The following is a 14,468-nucleotide window of genomic DNA, read 5'->3' on the forward strand; positions in this document are numbered from 1 at the left end:
CTGTGATGTTCATTTTTGTTTCCCGTTGGGGAAGAAGATCGGTGGTCACATTTCCATTATTGCAGCTACTAGCCCTGTTTTTGCGGCCATGTTCAGGCATAACATGAAAGAATCAAAGACTGGTGAAGTCGTCATCAAAGACATCGAAAGAGACATTTTCTATGAGTTGCTTCACTACATTTACTCGGGTCGGACATCCGTGGCGATGACTGAAGCCATTGCTCAATCATTGATAGCAGCAGCTGAAAAGTACAATATTCCTGATCTGAAAAATAAATGTGCAGAATTTCTATTGGCACGAGTGACGGATTCCACAGCTCAGATAATCTTTGAGGTAGCCGATCGATATCACATCCAGGAGCTGAAGGAGGAGTGTATTCAAATTCTCATGTCACGCATTGAAATAAAGAATGTCATTCCGTTGATTATCTGGGCGAATGAGAAACATGCAAAACAAGTTAAAAGAGCAGCACTTCATTTCATAAAGAAAAATTTCCAAGCCGTTTGTCAATCTAAAGACTACGAAAACATGATGTTCCAGTTTCCTGATCTCTGTTTGGAAGCAACGAGGTGCACGTACCGTTGATGCCTTTCAAAATCACCCTAAGCTTCTTTCCTCATCAAGATGCCGCAAAAGTATTAATTTTTCTAATTAAACGATTCCAAACCGTTCTGTATCATTCGGCAATTATTTTTAATGGTTTCTTTCGATTCTTAAATTTAGGTTTTATCGGGGAAGTCAATTGTCTCCAGTTTCCTCCACTTGTATTTCGTTTCTTTTTCTCAAATGTTGTTGCACTGTAACGAAGAAAATACTTTTAAATCAACAAGTTTTCCGTTTTGCTCTTAAGCCTTTAGTTCTTACTTAACAAAGAAAACCAAAAACGTAAATGTCTTTTGGAACCAACCTTAGTAATCCGCCAAAATTAAAAATGGAATTTTGTTGCTTGGCTTAAGAGGACAATCATGTTAAGTACGAAGAGTCCAAGAAAAATGTCTCCGATTAATGTTTAGAAAGACGATTTCACTTGGCACGTTGCGTACTTAATTTTTTCGGCTGACGGCGCGTATGTTTGTCGCATCGGATTCAACGTTTTGTTAAGGTGGCCAATCAAATTGAGAGAAGGGAGTAGAAATTTTTTTTAAAAATTAAAATGTTGTTTCTAATGTGAAAATTTATACGGACATTTGATGCAGATCCCATTAGATCTAATGATTTGATTCTGGACTTGTGAAACGGTAGCAAGTACATTGATACGTTCGCCATTTTTATTCTGCGGACAACGAATGCAGACGCTGGTGATTATCCTCCTGAATGGTCTGCCAGTTCAACGTTATTACGATAATTAACCTCTTGTTTTTTTTAGTCTTGCTAAGACTTAAAAAAAGTCAGGTATGAGATTTTAATTTTTATTATTGGATTTTTTTATTGGAAAACTGTAAGGAGTAGACTTCGACTACCTTATGCCAATCCACGAATTAATTCACGTGAAAAATCCACATGGTTTTTTTTATTTTATTTGAACAGTAAATGCAATTCGCATCCGCTAATTTAAACAAAAATTCCGTTTCTCGACTTTTCCGATAACACTTAGAGTACGTTGACATTTTCAGGTAATCGGACTTTATCATTTGGAGTTCATCAACGAAGTTAAACGCAAAAAAAAGTAAAATCTCATACCCGACATGTTTTTACTGGAAATCAAAATATCGATTTTTGATGAGATGAGATTCACGTTTTTTATTTGATTTTTTCTATTATGACCGTATAGCATGGCAAACACGTGAAAATCTACATGGTTTTTCAGAAATACGGTTTTAACAGTTTCGAATCGCGTTTCATATGCTAATTTAAGCAAAAACTCCGTTTCAAAAATAAATCAAATATTTTCGGTAGGGGCCGCATAGTGTGACTTGACTAGCAGCAATCGAGTTCCATCGTGGTGTGTATGTAGTAATCGTCACAGGAGTAGTCGGAAACATCGGGTATCCCCCACCCGAAGTTTCTTCAGTAACCTGACCCAGAAGAATCTGTACCTAGCGGAGGTTTCTTCCAGCTTAAATGTTCTCACATTTCACGTGATATACCATCATATTGTGCGTATACCACGGGAGTATACTCACGAATATCACAATATTGGATGGGGGACCATCCTCACAGAAATGATCACAGACATTCTCGCATCTGTTTCCAGTCCTAGGCCATCTGGACGATCAAGAAGTCTAGCCAGCTCTGCGACGCCTCCTACAGCACACATGCAACGCGATGGGACTAAATTACGTATTCAAGCCGGCTTAGGAATGGAATGTGCAATTACAGGTGCTTTGCGCGCAGATCTCGCCACCAGCCTTACCTTTAACTGCACATTCCATTCGCCTCTTGTACTATACAATTGTGGGATTTCCCACAACTGCTTAGTCACCAGCTTTCCCTACCTTGCCTTAAAATGAGTTATCAACCCTTTTATACAGTGAATTTTGATGGTAAAACACCATTGGCGACCAGATGAGTGATTGGTGGATTTAACTGTTTTTTTACGTAACCTCAGATCACAAACTTGAAAACGAAAAAGTGAACTATATTCGGAAACTTTCATTCTTCTTATCTGTCAACATTCAAAGATGATACGCTAATTAATAGATTTATAAAAAGAGTTATGCTATTCACCTATTTGCCTCCTAACCTACGTCTACGCAGGATTCAGCCTCCTCGGCTGATTGGCAGGCAGATGATGAGTGGTACAGTAGGTGTGGTTAACATTTCTAAAACGTAACTTTTGATCAACAATTCATAAGCGAAGAAGTGAAGCAGAGAACTAAATAATTTAACTTTGATTCTCTTTATATGTCAACGTCAAAAAACAGTATTCTATAAAGAGTTGTGCCATTGACCTATTGGGGACTAGGTAAGGCGAGGTGAGCGATTGCTTCGGAGTATACGCCCTGCGGCCGATATTGGAACTAAAATGCCTTTGTACATGAACCAATCGGGCACACACAAAAAACGGACAAGAAGCATATTGCAGTATAATAATTTATTTCATTCTTCACTTTTTTAGGAAAGTTGTTAGGATGTGTCTGAACAATGTTTCAAAAAATCGCGGCGTTAATATTTTTCTAAAAACATTATATCTTTCCTGAAACTTGCTTCCTGAAAACGAATTTACGAAGAAAAAGGAACACGCCGGTAGATTGACATGGAACATTTTCGATGAAAGGTGAATATATTTATGTAATAAAGTTAATTACTGTGCTTTATCAACAACTAAGAACAGAATTAAAAATGGTTCAAACTAGAAATGGTTACCGTAACGAGACATCATCGAGAAGGACGCCAGTAAGCATACCAGAACATAAATTGAAAGAGTCTGCGATGTCCCCGCCCCGATCAATCCAACCAATATCATCGGAAGTTAATTTGGATGAAGCCAATCAAATTGCGATCATCCTTTTCTTTTGTTTAACGCACATAGTCACACCAGCGCTTAAAGCATTTCTATGCGACAACGGCTTACTGTTACCCGCCACTATTGACTATGACTATGCGAAAATGGTAAGAAGAATTGACATTAACCGCAAAAGAATGGCTGACTTTCTTGACGCGTCCTATTCTATTACCAGTGCCACGTTTAGGAAAGCTATCAACGCGCGCAACGATATATGTCATCTGAAATATCTATCACTAAGCGAACACTGGAAGCAGTACACCTCCGTCTGGAGGACATTGTGTCTCAGTATTGGCAACCCGGAGGCCGCCGTCAAAGTGCAAGTCATCTACAACTTCTTGATTATGCGTGAATATAGAGGAGCAATCGAGAACCAAGTTTTTCTCCTAACCAGTCAAGATTATAATGTAAACGTAGGTTTTGGTCTTGGTTGCATTTTGTTCGGCTGCCTCACCAAGTACGTGGCTCCGTCTCTGCGGAATTTTCTAATCGACGAGAAGAATCAATCTACATCAACGGCTCTCGATGCTTTTGATAATTTAAAACACGTGATTTCAGAGCAAAAGTGTGATTCTAATTACCTCTCAAAGGGAGGAGATATCAGAAATGATATTGCGCTTCTTAAGCTATCTATGAAGGCTAGGAATAATTCATGTCATGGATTTTTTTCTTTAGTCTTTCAGTACTGGGAAAATTATTTGGAAGCCTGGATACAGCTCATGGAGATAATCAACGCTCGAACAGCATCTGCAGAAATGCAAGGTATACTAGAAACTCTCATGACTTCTATGAACGAAAATCAACAAATACATCTAGCAAACGTTCTTTCTTGGCTCACTAATCCAGTGATTCCGGATATCTTAACCGACACACTATAAATCCAGTTTGGTTGATGCAACGCTTTTTGATTTCGTGTTTAATTTTTAAATCGATTTCAATAAAAAGAATTCACACAAATACATTTTCTTTTTATCCACAAAAACTGTGTTCATTCAAAAGATTTTTGAAGTTCTTTTCCCATAATTAGTAATAGCCACCATTCCTGTTTGGCCTGCTTCTTTTACGGGCCCCATTTACTTGATTAATTGAGCCCGATATTTTAAGACCGACTTAATCGAAATCAGCGTTCAATTTGGATTATGCCGTGGGATTTTTGTCGAATTCCATGAGATGTCGTTTTTCGCTGATTTTGACGAAAGTGGGAAGGCTTATACCCTTCCCACTTTTCCATTTTTGGCCTGAATCGGAATCATGTATTTTTTACTAAATCTTAAATTTAGCCAAAAATGACAAAGTGGGAAGGGTATAGCCTTCTCATTTTTGCCAAAATCTGCAAAAATTGACATCTCTTAGAATTCGATAAAACACACACGTTATACTCAAAAATAAAAGCCGATTTAGGTTGGAAGATTAGTTTTTCCGTTAATTATATCGTTTTTGAATAAAACGCAAGCTAGTAGATATAGCGCCAATGCCTTTTTAATTGGACCAACGCGTTGCTGGCGCACCAGCACAGCCGCGCCAGTACTGCCGCTCCGTTTTCTACGTTTATATTAAAAACTTTAGTTTTCTACATTTATGAGTATTTTAAAAGAAAACGAAAAAGCCAAAATTTTCAAAAACAATTGACCTACACAAATTCATTAAAAATTGCCCGTTATGATTAAAATTCAATGCTGAATGAGGGAAAAATATTAGTTTTCTCATCAAGCCAGCTGTCATCAGCCAAGCTGCCAAGCAAACAGATTCAGAAGAAAAACAAAAGAAAAAAAAATCCCAATATTCAAACCAGCAAGGGTTGAACACCACCTTAAAATTCGCGAACGTTAGTCGTTCAACGTAATTGTTTATTTTAATTGGACAGAAATACCTGTAGCAGCCAACAAACGACGGCACGAAAACTGTGACAAAAACTCAGCTACTTCTTCGATGGCCTGTATTTCTTCCCATAAATCACGCGATTAAGAAACTTTTGTTGTTGTTATTTTTTACAGAAAATTTACAATCAACTGTCGATCAAACTACAAAAACAATGAAACTTTACTTATTTGACCAAAAAAAACGGTAACGATAATGAAATATCTGCGTTTTTACTTAACAATTAAGCGTGAAAGATAGGAATTAGAGTATAATAAGGGGACCAGATTTTGGACGATTTATTCTCCATCTGCTCTCTAGCTGATCCAGAGCTATCTTAGATTGCTGCAAGTAACACAATATGACGTGAGCCAAACAGCGACCCCTATCAAGAAGTAAACAAAAGAGAGGATGCAGTTTCCAGACTACAATTGAATACCAGAGGCAAAAAATTCCAATACTTGGATGACAGTCTGGGTGCTTTACCCAGGCCAATTGTTGATAACCAACTTTTGTTTTCTTCAGTCCAGGAGCCGAGTAATTCACACCATTCTGCTTTCACAGCTGTCTTTTTAGGACTGAGATTTGGCGAGGTAAGATTCCAAACAGTTAGCAGTCTTTCGTACACGAAACAGAGCTTTGGCTCAATTGCTTCACTACATTCGTTTTCATTCAGGAAAGACAAAATCATTCAATTGATTAAAAAAACAAGTAAAAAGCTTTCTACCTAACGTACCTCAATGAAAGTGCCTTGCAGTTCGAGAGCATTTGTTCCAAAAGGTAATAAAGGCCCATCTGCTGCATCGGGTTTCTCTTGGTTGCTAACAAGCAAAATACAGACTGAAGAAACGTTGGATGATTACCGGCAAAAGCGGGTGGTCTGGATTCAGTTCCAATGCCATTTGCGCGTAGCGGATCAAACAAAGTTGATGGACACCAATGTACGGAATTTTAAGAAATCCTGCAATGGATTTCAAAGCTTGTTCGATGCTTTTTACCTTGCCCGGTTGCAATTCGATGATAAGATGTTGCCACAATTTAGACTGGCGTTCCATCTCCATTGCTAAGACTATCCATGACAGATAAGGCAGCGAAGGGGTGGGTGAAATCAATTCGGTTGCATCCAACTGAACAAGAGCCTCAGATGATCCACTCACCCAATTACCTACGCGTGACACGATACCTTTGGACGGCCGATGAACTTTACTTGATTCTTTGAGAACAACGGATAATATTCGATTAAAACTTTGGATATCAGAAGAATTCGCCCAGGCGATTCTAGCCAATATGTCAAGGAGATAAAGCACACTTTTGTCGACATTCCATTTGGGTAGACTTGTGAGTAAATTTAGCCAAATCTCAAGTGCAGGTGTGGCTCCAGTCAAATATAACCTGAATTCAATGAACCAATTAACCACTTTAAACTAATTCAATTTTGCTACATCTTTTAATTCAAAAATATTCACCCGTTCAGCTTCCAAATGGTGTTTTCGATTAAGGAAGCCATCATTTTGAGGACTACTCCAGGAAATTGGGGTGCCAACAAGTTTTTTGCCCTCTTGTAGTAAGTCAGATCAGCCTGAATTAGTCGTTGGAAGATTTCTAGCAATTTAGGCTGATTGTAGAGTACATCAGGGCATGTGACTATAAGGGGAAATAAATGGTTGAGGAAGGCCACGACGGGGCGGTGTTGATCAGCGATACTCAAAATGTACAAGAGATCCATGCCGACCGAACAAAATTCAGGGACACTATGTCCGGCATTCGTCATGGAGAGCGCTATGAAGCAGGCTAATCCGACATCAACGTGATGAATGTTTGTGCCCTGGCGGTCTTCAAAAGGATCACAAAAAGGTGTTTGCACGTACGGACTTCCCCATCTAGCCAATCCAGTTGGGCAGCGCACTGCGTGATGAGCAAGGAAAATATAATCTTCTTTTCTAGCTCGTTTCAATAAAGAAACGGCAACGTAATTTAACCAGAACTTCAGATGATCGACGAACATTTTATCTTTGACTGGTCGACGCAAAAAGGCAAAAAGAACCGAAATGGAGCCATGTTCACTGTGTTGGCTGCCCTGGCAAATTAACCAATCAACTCGCAGCCTCCACAAGTGAGATTCGTAGACACTCAATACTAGCTTTTCTTGAATTTTTTCACGTTGTTGCTGTAACTGCCGAATTAGCTGAAGTGAGGACTTCTCATTGAGATGGGCCACAGGGAAATCGTAGTGAGCCTTAACTCGCTTGCTGTCGGCGCATTCACCATATTCAATCATTCTTCTGGTTTCTGTTGTCCACAGCTGAGATGTCAAAGCTTCAACATCTCGATTAAACTGCTCAAGTTCTTCTAAATTGCTTTTTAACATAGGTCGAGAGCGCAAAAAGTATGTTAGGTTTTCATATAAGGGATGTGTTTCTAAATTTTTTCGACAGTCAAGAAAACTTTCCACCACAGCCTCCTCGCCCAATAATAAAGGGTTTTCATAAAAGGACACCAGCTGCTCTGCAGTGAAAGGTTTTAAACTATTGAATTGTTGTTGCTTGTAAACAGCTTGACTGATGCTATTTTCAAATGACTGTGGAAATACAATGTCTGCTGCCTTTTCTTCAATAGGTAGGTCAAGGTTGAATTCAAAGGTACCATTCAACATGCTAGGAGCTGGTGCTGAGGGAATTTCTGGCTTAATTTTTGGTGATTCAATTAAAAGTTCCATGAGTTGTTCATGAATAGAATTCTCACATATTGAAGCTTCTTGCACTTTAGAACCTTCTTGAAACAACACAGCTTCATTTTCTTGTTTAGCAAACACAAGTTCAGATCCATTTTCAAATAACTTGGCTTCATCTTCAACTAAATGGTTTGGAATATGTTTGGCTGTAATGTTTTTATGACTTTCTGTTGTGATGGGTGCATCCTGTTGGATCTCATCTTCTATGCTTGGCAAGATGGTTCCTAGTTCTTTTTTAATGTCACTCTCAGTCCCTGAACAGCTTGGCTGGTTTTCAGTATTTGAGAAGGGATCAGCATGTTCAACCTGAAGTACAATGAAGCCAATAAAATGTCAATGATGAAAACGACATGACTGGAAAATTACCAATATCTCCTTTAACTTAGGTTTCCCCTTTTTCTTACTCTTTGGGCGTACTGCTTCAGCCATGGCTTTTGGTTAGCCAATACAGTAAATTCACATAGATTTTGGTCAACTGAAAATGACGCACAATAAAAACTTTAACAATAATCTTCGCCTTATCTCTCGATCCAGATTCCAGGACAATACTTCTGTTTTGGTACTACGGGTGTCCGTTGAGACACGATAGAAGCCCATGCTCACCAATCATCCATCCTGGCAGCAGTAAACCAGTCTAACAGATAACAGCAGCCAGCAAGCTTCCACTTCCAGATCCAGACTATCCAGAGTTCCAGTTACAGGCTAGCATTCCAGCAGTAGCAAGCAAAGGCTGGGAACCAGGGACTGCCGAACTGCAGCAGGGAACCACGATCCCCGTAGGCTGGTAGGCGGTATTCACGGACCACGTAAATGAAAAGTACAGAGGTATGGCTAACAAAATAAAACGTAAATTGAAGAAAACACACCCAATTTCCTGTTTTCTAGCATTTTTATTTAAATCAACGAAATTTCTGTAATAACCTACGCCATGTGCTTTATCAACCAAAAAAACGTCGTACCAATCATAAAAACGACGAAGGGAGTTTCAGCGGGGCGTTGTAATACTGAATCACATACAGCTGAGTGGTGTTGATTATATCATCAACTGTACGTTTCCATGAATCACTTTGCCCAACTGACCTTCTAAATATAAGTGATAGTTTACAATAAGTATGGTGATAAAACATTTAAAAACAATAAGAATACCTTCTTAAGAAAAGAATAATGGGTTCAATCTTGTGCAATTCTTTATTATTTACCAAACATGCAAGGAACTTCGAGACAGCCTCGCAATCCTCACTTTCAGGGCTATCACATGACGAAAACCATTCCAGCAACAGTTGCCGAATTTCCGGCAAAGTAGAAGCGCCACTCAAAGCTAATTCTTCTTTTGGTGCTTCAAGACGTTTTGCATCTATTACTACCTTCTAGGTAAGCTATAAATAATTATTCTTTAAGGATGCAAAATAAAAAAAGGGTATTACCTCCTGAGCTACTGCAACCCGAATTGGAATCGTAGGTTGAACTTTTGCTTTCGGTATTTCTTGGAATTTGGTCTTTCGCTTGGTTTCAGCTTTTGTCTTCCCGTTTAAAATTTTTCCGGCAGCTTTAACAGGAGATCGCTGAGGCTTAAATATACTTTTCCAGCCCTTCATGGGTGAGGTTGTTTCCGATTTGCGTTGCTGAATGTCTCTTTCTATTTCAACTCTGATGTCATCTGGCAATGCCGACCAGTAACTCGCGTCGATGTCCGTGATCTCCTCGATTCCATCGTACGATACAGGCTTTTCTGACAGTGAAGTCCCAGAAGAGTTCACTGATTCTTTAGTTACGGAAGAGCCAAGGGCTGTTTCGGTTTTCGACGTTCCTGCTATAGGTTTTGGGAAGTTTTCCGTAGAACTTTTCGCAACGCTTAAAGTAATTCCTTTTCGTTGATATTCTTGAATAATGTCGTTCTTCAAATCATCACGAAGTTGGTCAAAAACCAATGGATCAATTTGAGAATCGGCAAGGGAAGAACCATTTCCCGCTTCAGCTTTCGACGGTCCTGCTACAGGTTCTGAATAGTTTTTCGTAAGACTATTCACTCCGCTTAACGCAATTCCCTGTCGTTGATATTCTTGAATAATGTCGGCTTTCAAATCATTGGGAAGTTGGTCAAGAACAGTAGGATCAATCTGAGAAAATGAAGGAAGCTCAAAGCGCGCGTTGTCATTTGCTCTTTTTCCATCGCCTTGTTTTCCATCAGATTCCACTTTCTCATTGTCAGGTTCCTCTGCATTGGGGGTAGCAATGCAGGGTGTTATAAAATTTTCTGAGGGGACTGTCTTTACAATGTCTTCTGGTGGAACTGTTTGTAATGGCGTGAGAAACAAGCAAGTCGTTGTATACACGCCAGTGTATTAAACTGAGTCGAGTGAAGGTGAGACCTTCGCAGAAAGACAACTAAATGGCGACTGAGGGGTGAAACAGAGCTGCGGGGGGAAGACGGAAGGGTGCGGGGTTGCAACACATTACACGTCCCTTTTTTTTTTTTTTTTTTTTTTTTCCAGACGATTAAGCTGTAATAGACGAGGGAAATAAGATGATAGCTTAATGTCTAACACGCAGCATTATTTCGACCACGTATGAGGGGGATACAATGATGATGGCTTCGGGACCCGCGCTGAACGTCGCGGAGGGGGATCTTCTTCGCCTTGGTTGACCGGGGCGGGGTCGGGTGCTGGGCACGGGACGACAGCTTGCCCAGGGATGGCTGGGGCGGGTGTCGCGGGTACTGTTGGCGGCGTGACGGCTGCAGGCATTACTGGAACTCGACGACGTAGGAGGCGCCGGTTTCGCCGGAACACACGTCCAGCGGGAGTTTTGATTAAATAGTCACGGTTCGGTCCGACTTCGGTGATGACGCCGGGAGTAGACCAGCATTTTGAGATTGGGTGCTGGATCAGGACTGCGTTGCCGACCTGGAGGGGCGGTAAGGGATGTGCTCGGCGATTGAAATGTTCTGTCCTCAGCTCCTTCGCACGTCTTGCCCTTTTTTCGAGAACGTCGGCGTCTTTCTGCCACTCGGCAGCGAACGAACGGCGGTGGGCTGGGAGGCAGTCGCGCATGGGGCGATTGAAGACGACTTGAGCTGGTGAACGACCACCAGATACGGCGGTGTTGCGGAAGAGAAGTAGTGATTGTCCAAATTTGTTGACGTCGAACGATCCGGAGGTGAATGATCCGGCGATCAGCTTCTTCATGGATTTCACTCCGGCTTCCGCGACGCCGTTAGACTGGGGAAAATGAGGAGACGACACTCCGAGTGAGACTCCCCATTCCTTTAAAAATTGCTTAAATTCCGCTGCAGGGAATTGAGGGCCGCCATCTGACCAGTATTTGACCGGTACACCGACATTGATGAATAGCTCCCGGACAGCATTGATGACTTTCTTGGCGGAAATGTGGGCGTCCGGAAAATAGACGACATGAGGCCAGCCGCTGAATGCATCGACTTGGATGAGAAAATGACGACCGTTGAGTTGGCAGAGATCTGCATGAATCTGCTCAAAGGGTCGCGAAGCTGGCTCGTGAGGTCGAAGAGGTTCCGGCGGGTGTGATGGAAGGCTAGAAGTGCATTCCTCGCATGCGCCGGCGAGATTTACAATTTCAGCATCCATGTTGGGCCAAAAGACGGAAAGTCGTGCCCGTTGCCGCAGTTTGGTGGTGCCTTGGTGCATTTTTAGTAGGTCGCGCAGTAAATCGCCTTGCAGCGCCTTCGGAATGACGACTCGAGCTCCCATGACAATCATCCCATCTTCTCCGTCGACGGCTAGATGATGTCGAACACGCCAAAAGGGTCGAAGAGCAAGCGAAAGGTTGCACTTCTCGTTCGGAAAACCGCTGAGGATCACTTCGCGAAGCTCCTTCATGACGGGATCGGTGGCGGCGGCAGCTTTCACCTTTTCTAAAACGGGATCGATGACCGTTGGGTCCGACCCGTCGATAGCACACAGCATAGCAATCCTGGGAGAAACGAAAGACGCCCCTTCGGCCAGCTCGTCCTGAGAAGTAGCTGCTGCGATGGGTGCTCTGCTCAACGCGTCTGAGTCACGATTTTCTTTTCCCGGGATCCACCTCGCCGTAAACGCATAGCGCTGCATTTTGAGCCGCAATCGGAGGAGACGGGGGTTGTCCAGCTTGTCTAGTGCGTAGTTGTTGAGGATCGGGATGAGAGGCTTGTGATCCGTGACTAATTCGAAGGACGGCAGTCCTTCCAGGAATTGCCGACATTTGTGCATTCCCCATGCGGCGGCCAGGCACTCGAGCTCAATCATCGCGTACCGAGATTCGGCGGATGACAAAAAACGTGATCCAGCTTGAACAACCATCCACCTGGCGTCGGCGCTTTGTTGTTTTAGGAGAAATCCTAAGCCGTTAAGACGGGAAGCGTCGACGTGGAGGGAAGTTGGTAGAGCGGGATCGTAGAATGCCAAGCTGTGGTGAGCCGATAGGGCCGCGCGTGCTGCTTTGAAGGCGTCGTCGTGGGTTGAAGTCCATTCGAAGATGAGCCCCTTCTTCAAAAGGGGCGAGAGGGGGACGAGCGCGCTTGCGATGTCGTGGGAAAAATTCCCTAGTTGCTGGCAGAGGCCGAAAAAGGCCCTGAGGTCAGTAATGTTCAGCGGCGTCGGGAATTGCGAGATCGCACCGAGGAGAGCAGGATCTGGGCGGAAACCTTCCGCATCGACAATGAATCCGCCGAACGGAACAGATGACTCGGCAAAAATCACTTTGCGAGGATTGAGGGAAATACTGTGCTCCTTCGCGCGGGTAAAGACTTGACGGACTGCTTCCAAATGTTCCTCGTAGGTTGAAGAAAAGATCAGGATGTCTTCTACGACTCGACGTGTGTTGGGGATGTCGTCGAACACATCAGAGACTCGTCTGCCGAAATCATCACCGGCGTGAGTGATGCCCATGGGGGAGTCGGACGTATTGGAATCTGCCAAACGGTGTCGAGAAAGTCGTGAGAGCGGACGATTCTTCATCGAGCGGGACTTGATGATAGCCCTTGAGTGCGTCGACAACGGTAAAGAACCGCATACCTTTCGGGATGGTGCGCACGGCCTGGAACGGGGTGGGCGACTCAAAGCGTGGGCGGATGATTTTGTCATTTAGAAAATGGAAATCCACGGTGATCCGGATCCCGCCGCACTTTTTGAGCACTACGACCATTGGGTGAACCCAAGCTGTTGGTTCAGTCACTTTCCGAATGATGCCTTGCTTTTCCTGGAGTTCGAGCTCGTCTTTGAGCTTCTGCATGAGTGGGACTGCAACCGGGCGTGATCCGCGCATCGAGACCGGTGTAGCGTCTGCCTTCAGTTCGAAGTGACAAGGCGGGCCTTTCATTGGGCGGCAAACACCGTCGAAAATGACCCGGAAACCGGTCATAAGGTTCTTGAGATCGGCTGCTTTTCGTTCGCCTGTGACGCCTGGCTCGAGCGCTGCGACCGTCATTGGTGCTGGTGGGCGCGAGAGGAGGTGAGGGAAGAGCAGGGATGAACTTGGACTGGTGTCCGTTTCGACGTCTGTGATGGCCGACAAGGCGAGCGTGCTCACACGAGCATGAGGGTATGATTCAGGCAACATACCCAGTTTCTTTTGAGACGATTTGGAGAGCACGGCCTGCTTAAGATCTTGTAGAACGTGAACTGTTGCCGTGATGGGCCGTCTCGAATCATCGTCTGCGTTCCAGTTGAGCGTAGCAGTGAAGGTACCATCGTTCACGATCGGCGATCCTGTGGCGGTCTCTGGAGAGGCGGCTGGCGCGAGTTTGACGCCTTGAAAGGCTCGGCGAAACGTTTCGCGTGGGATGGCGTCGAGTTCAGCCCCTGTGTCCGGCAGGAAGCGCACCTGGGCAGTAGATCCTGAAGAACTTTTCGGAGCGACGCAGATATCGACGAGTTCGGCTGCTGTGACTGCACCGACTGTAGTGGAGTGAACGCTGATTGAGCGTACATCGCCCGACTTCTTGTTCTTCTCTTTGCTGCAGACTGACGAAAAGTGGCCTCTTTTGCCACAAGCGTGACACTCTTTCCCGGATGCCGGACAATCCGCCCTCTTGTGGTGTTCCTTGCTACCACAGTTGAAACAACCACTGACCTTCAATGCGCTACCACGCTTGGCAGCGGACGAGTGTGTATCCGTTTTCGACTCGAATGAAACCTTCTTTTGTTGATTGCTGCTTTTGTTCTTTTTGTACGTGGATTGAGACATCCGCGAGATGGAACTGGCGTCACTACCTTTCAGATTAGCTGACTGTTTGCGAGTAGCTTCCGTGATGCGCAGCGTCTTGATGGCATCATCCAATTTCAAAGTGGGCCCTTGCTCTAACAGCTTCCGCCTGTCGTCGTCGCTGCGCACGCCGAATACGAGTTGACCCAGAATTCGGGTGGGTTCACAAGCAGCACAACAGTCGGCACCAAACTCGCACTTGCTGGAGATAGAGCGCA

At 43.6% G+C, this 14,468-nt stretch overlaps 2 protein-coding genes across 5 annotated transcripts; one reads left to right on the plus strand and one right to left on the minus strand.

The window, feature by feature from the left end:
* Window positions 1–1,768: 1,768 nt before the first annotated feature.
* On the plus strand, window positions 1,769–4,403 carry LOC123472493. Of its 2 annotated transcripts, XM_045174080.1 has the most exons (4): window positions 1,777–3,218; window positions 3,298–3,553; window positions 3,622–4,208; window positions 4,293–4,403. In XM_045174080.1, the coding sequence occupies exons 2-4, from the start codon at window positions 3,537–3,539 to the stop codon at window positions 4,322–4,324; spliced, it is 636 nt and encodes a 211-aa protein (XP_045030015.1). In that variant the 5' UTR covers window positions 1,777–3,218; window positions 3,298–3,536; the 3' UTR covers window positions 4,325–4,403. The 2 variants fall into 2 exon arrangements, 1 of the variants encoding a protein (XP_045030015.1); XR_006646941.1 differs by having other exon boundaries at window positions 1,769–3,218; window positions 3,276–3,553; window positions 3,622–4,403.
* Window positions 4,404–5,365: 962 nt separating this feature from the next.
* Window positions 5,366–10,343, minus strand: LOC123472495 (ectopic P granules protein 5 homolog). Of its 3 annotated transcripts, none has more exons than XM_045174082.1 (9): window positions 9,459–10,343; window positions 9,181–9,398; window positions 8,994–9,117; window positions 8,584–8,865; window positions 8,401–8,509; window positions 6,770–8,340; window positions 6,040–6,695; window positions 5,765–5,959; window positions 5,366–5,688 (listed from the first exon to the last, which is right to left on the minus strand). In XM_045174082.1, exons 5-7 carry the CDS (start codon window positions 8,461–8,463, stop codon window positions 6,125–6,127), a joined length of 2,205 nt encoding a protein of 734 aa, XP_045030017.1. In that variant the 5' UTR covers window positions 8,464–8,509; window positions 8,584–8,865; window positions 8,994–9,117; window positions 9,181–9,398; window positions 9,459–10,343; the 3' UTR covers window positions 5,366–5,688; window positions 5,765–5,959; window positions 6,040–6,124. The 3 variants fall into 3 exon arrangements, with proteins under 3 accessions (XP_045030017.1, XP_045030018.1, XP_045030016.1); XM_045174083.1 differs by having other exon boundaries at window positions 8,994–9,114; window positions 9,181–9,401; XM_045174081.1 differs by having other exon boundaries at window positions 9,181–9,401.
* Between the last annotated feature and the right edge of the window lie 4,125 nt (window positions 10,344–14,468).

Source organism: Daphnia magna, linkage group LG5, assembly GCF_020631705.1.
Source record: "Daphnia magna isolate NIES linkage group LG5, ASM2063170v1.1, whole genome shotgun sequence".
Lineage (NCBI taxonomy): Eukaryota > Metazoa > Arthropoda > Branchiopoda > Diplostraca > Daphniidae > Daphnia > Daphnia magna.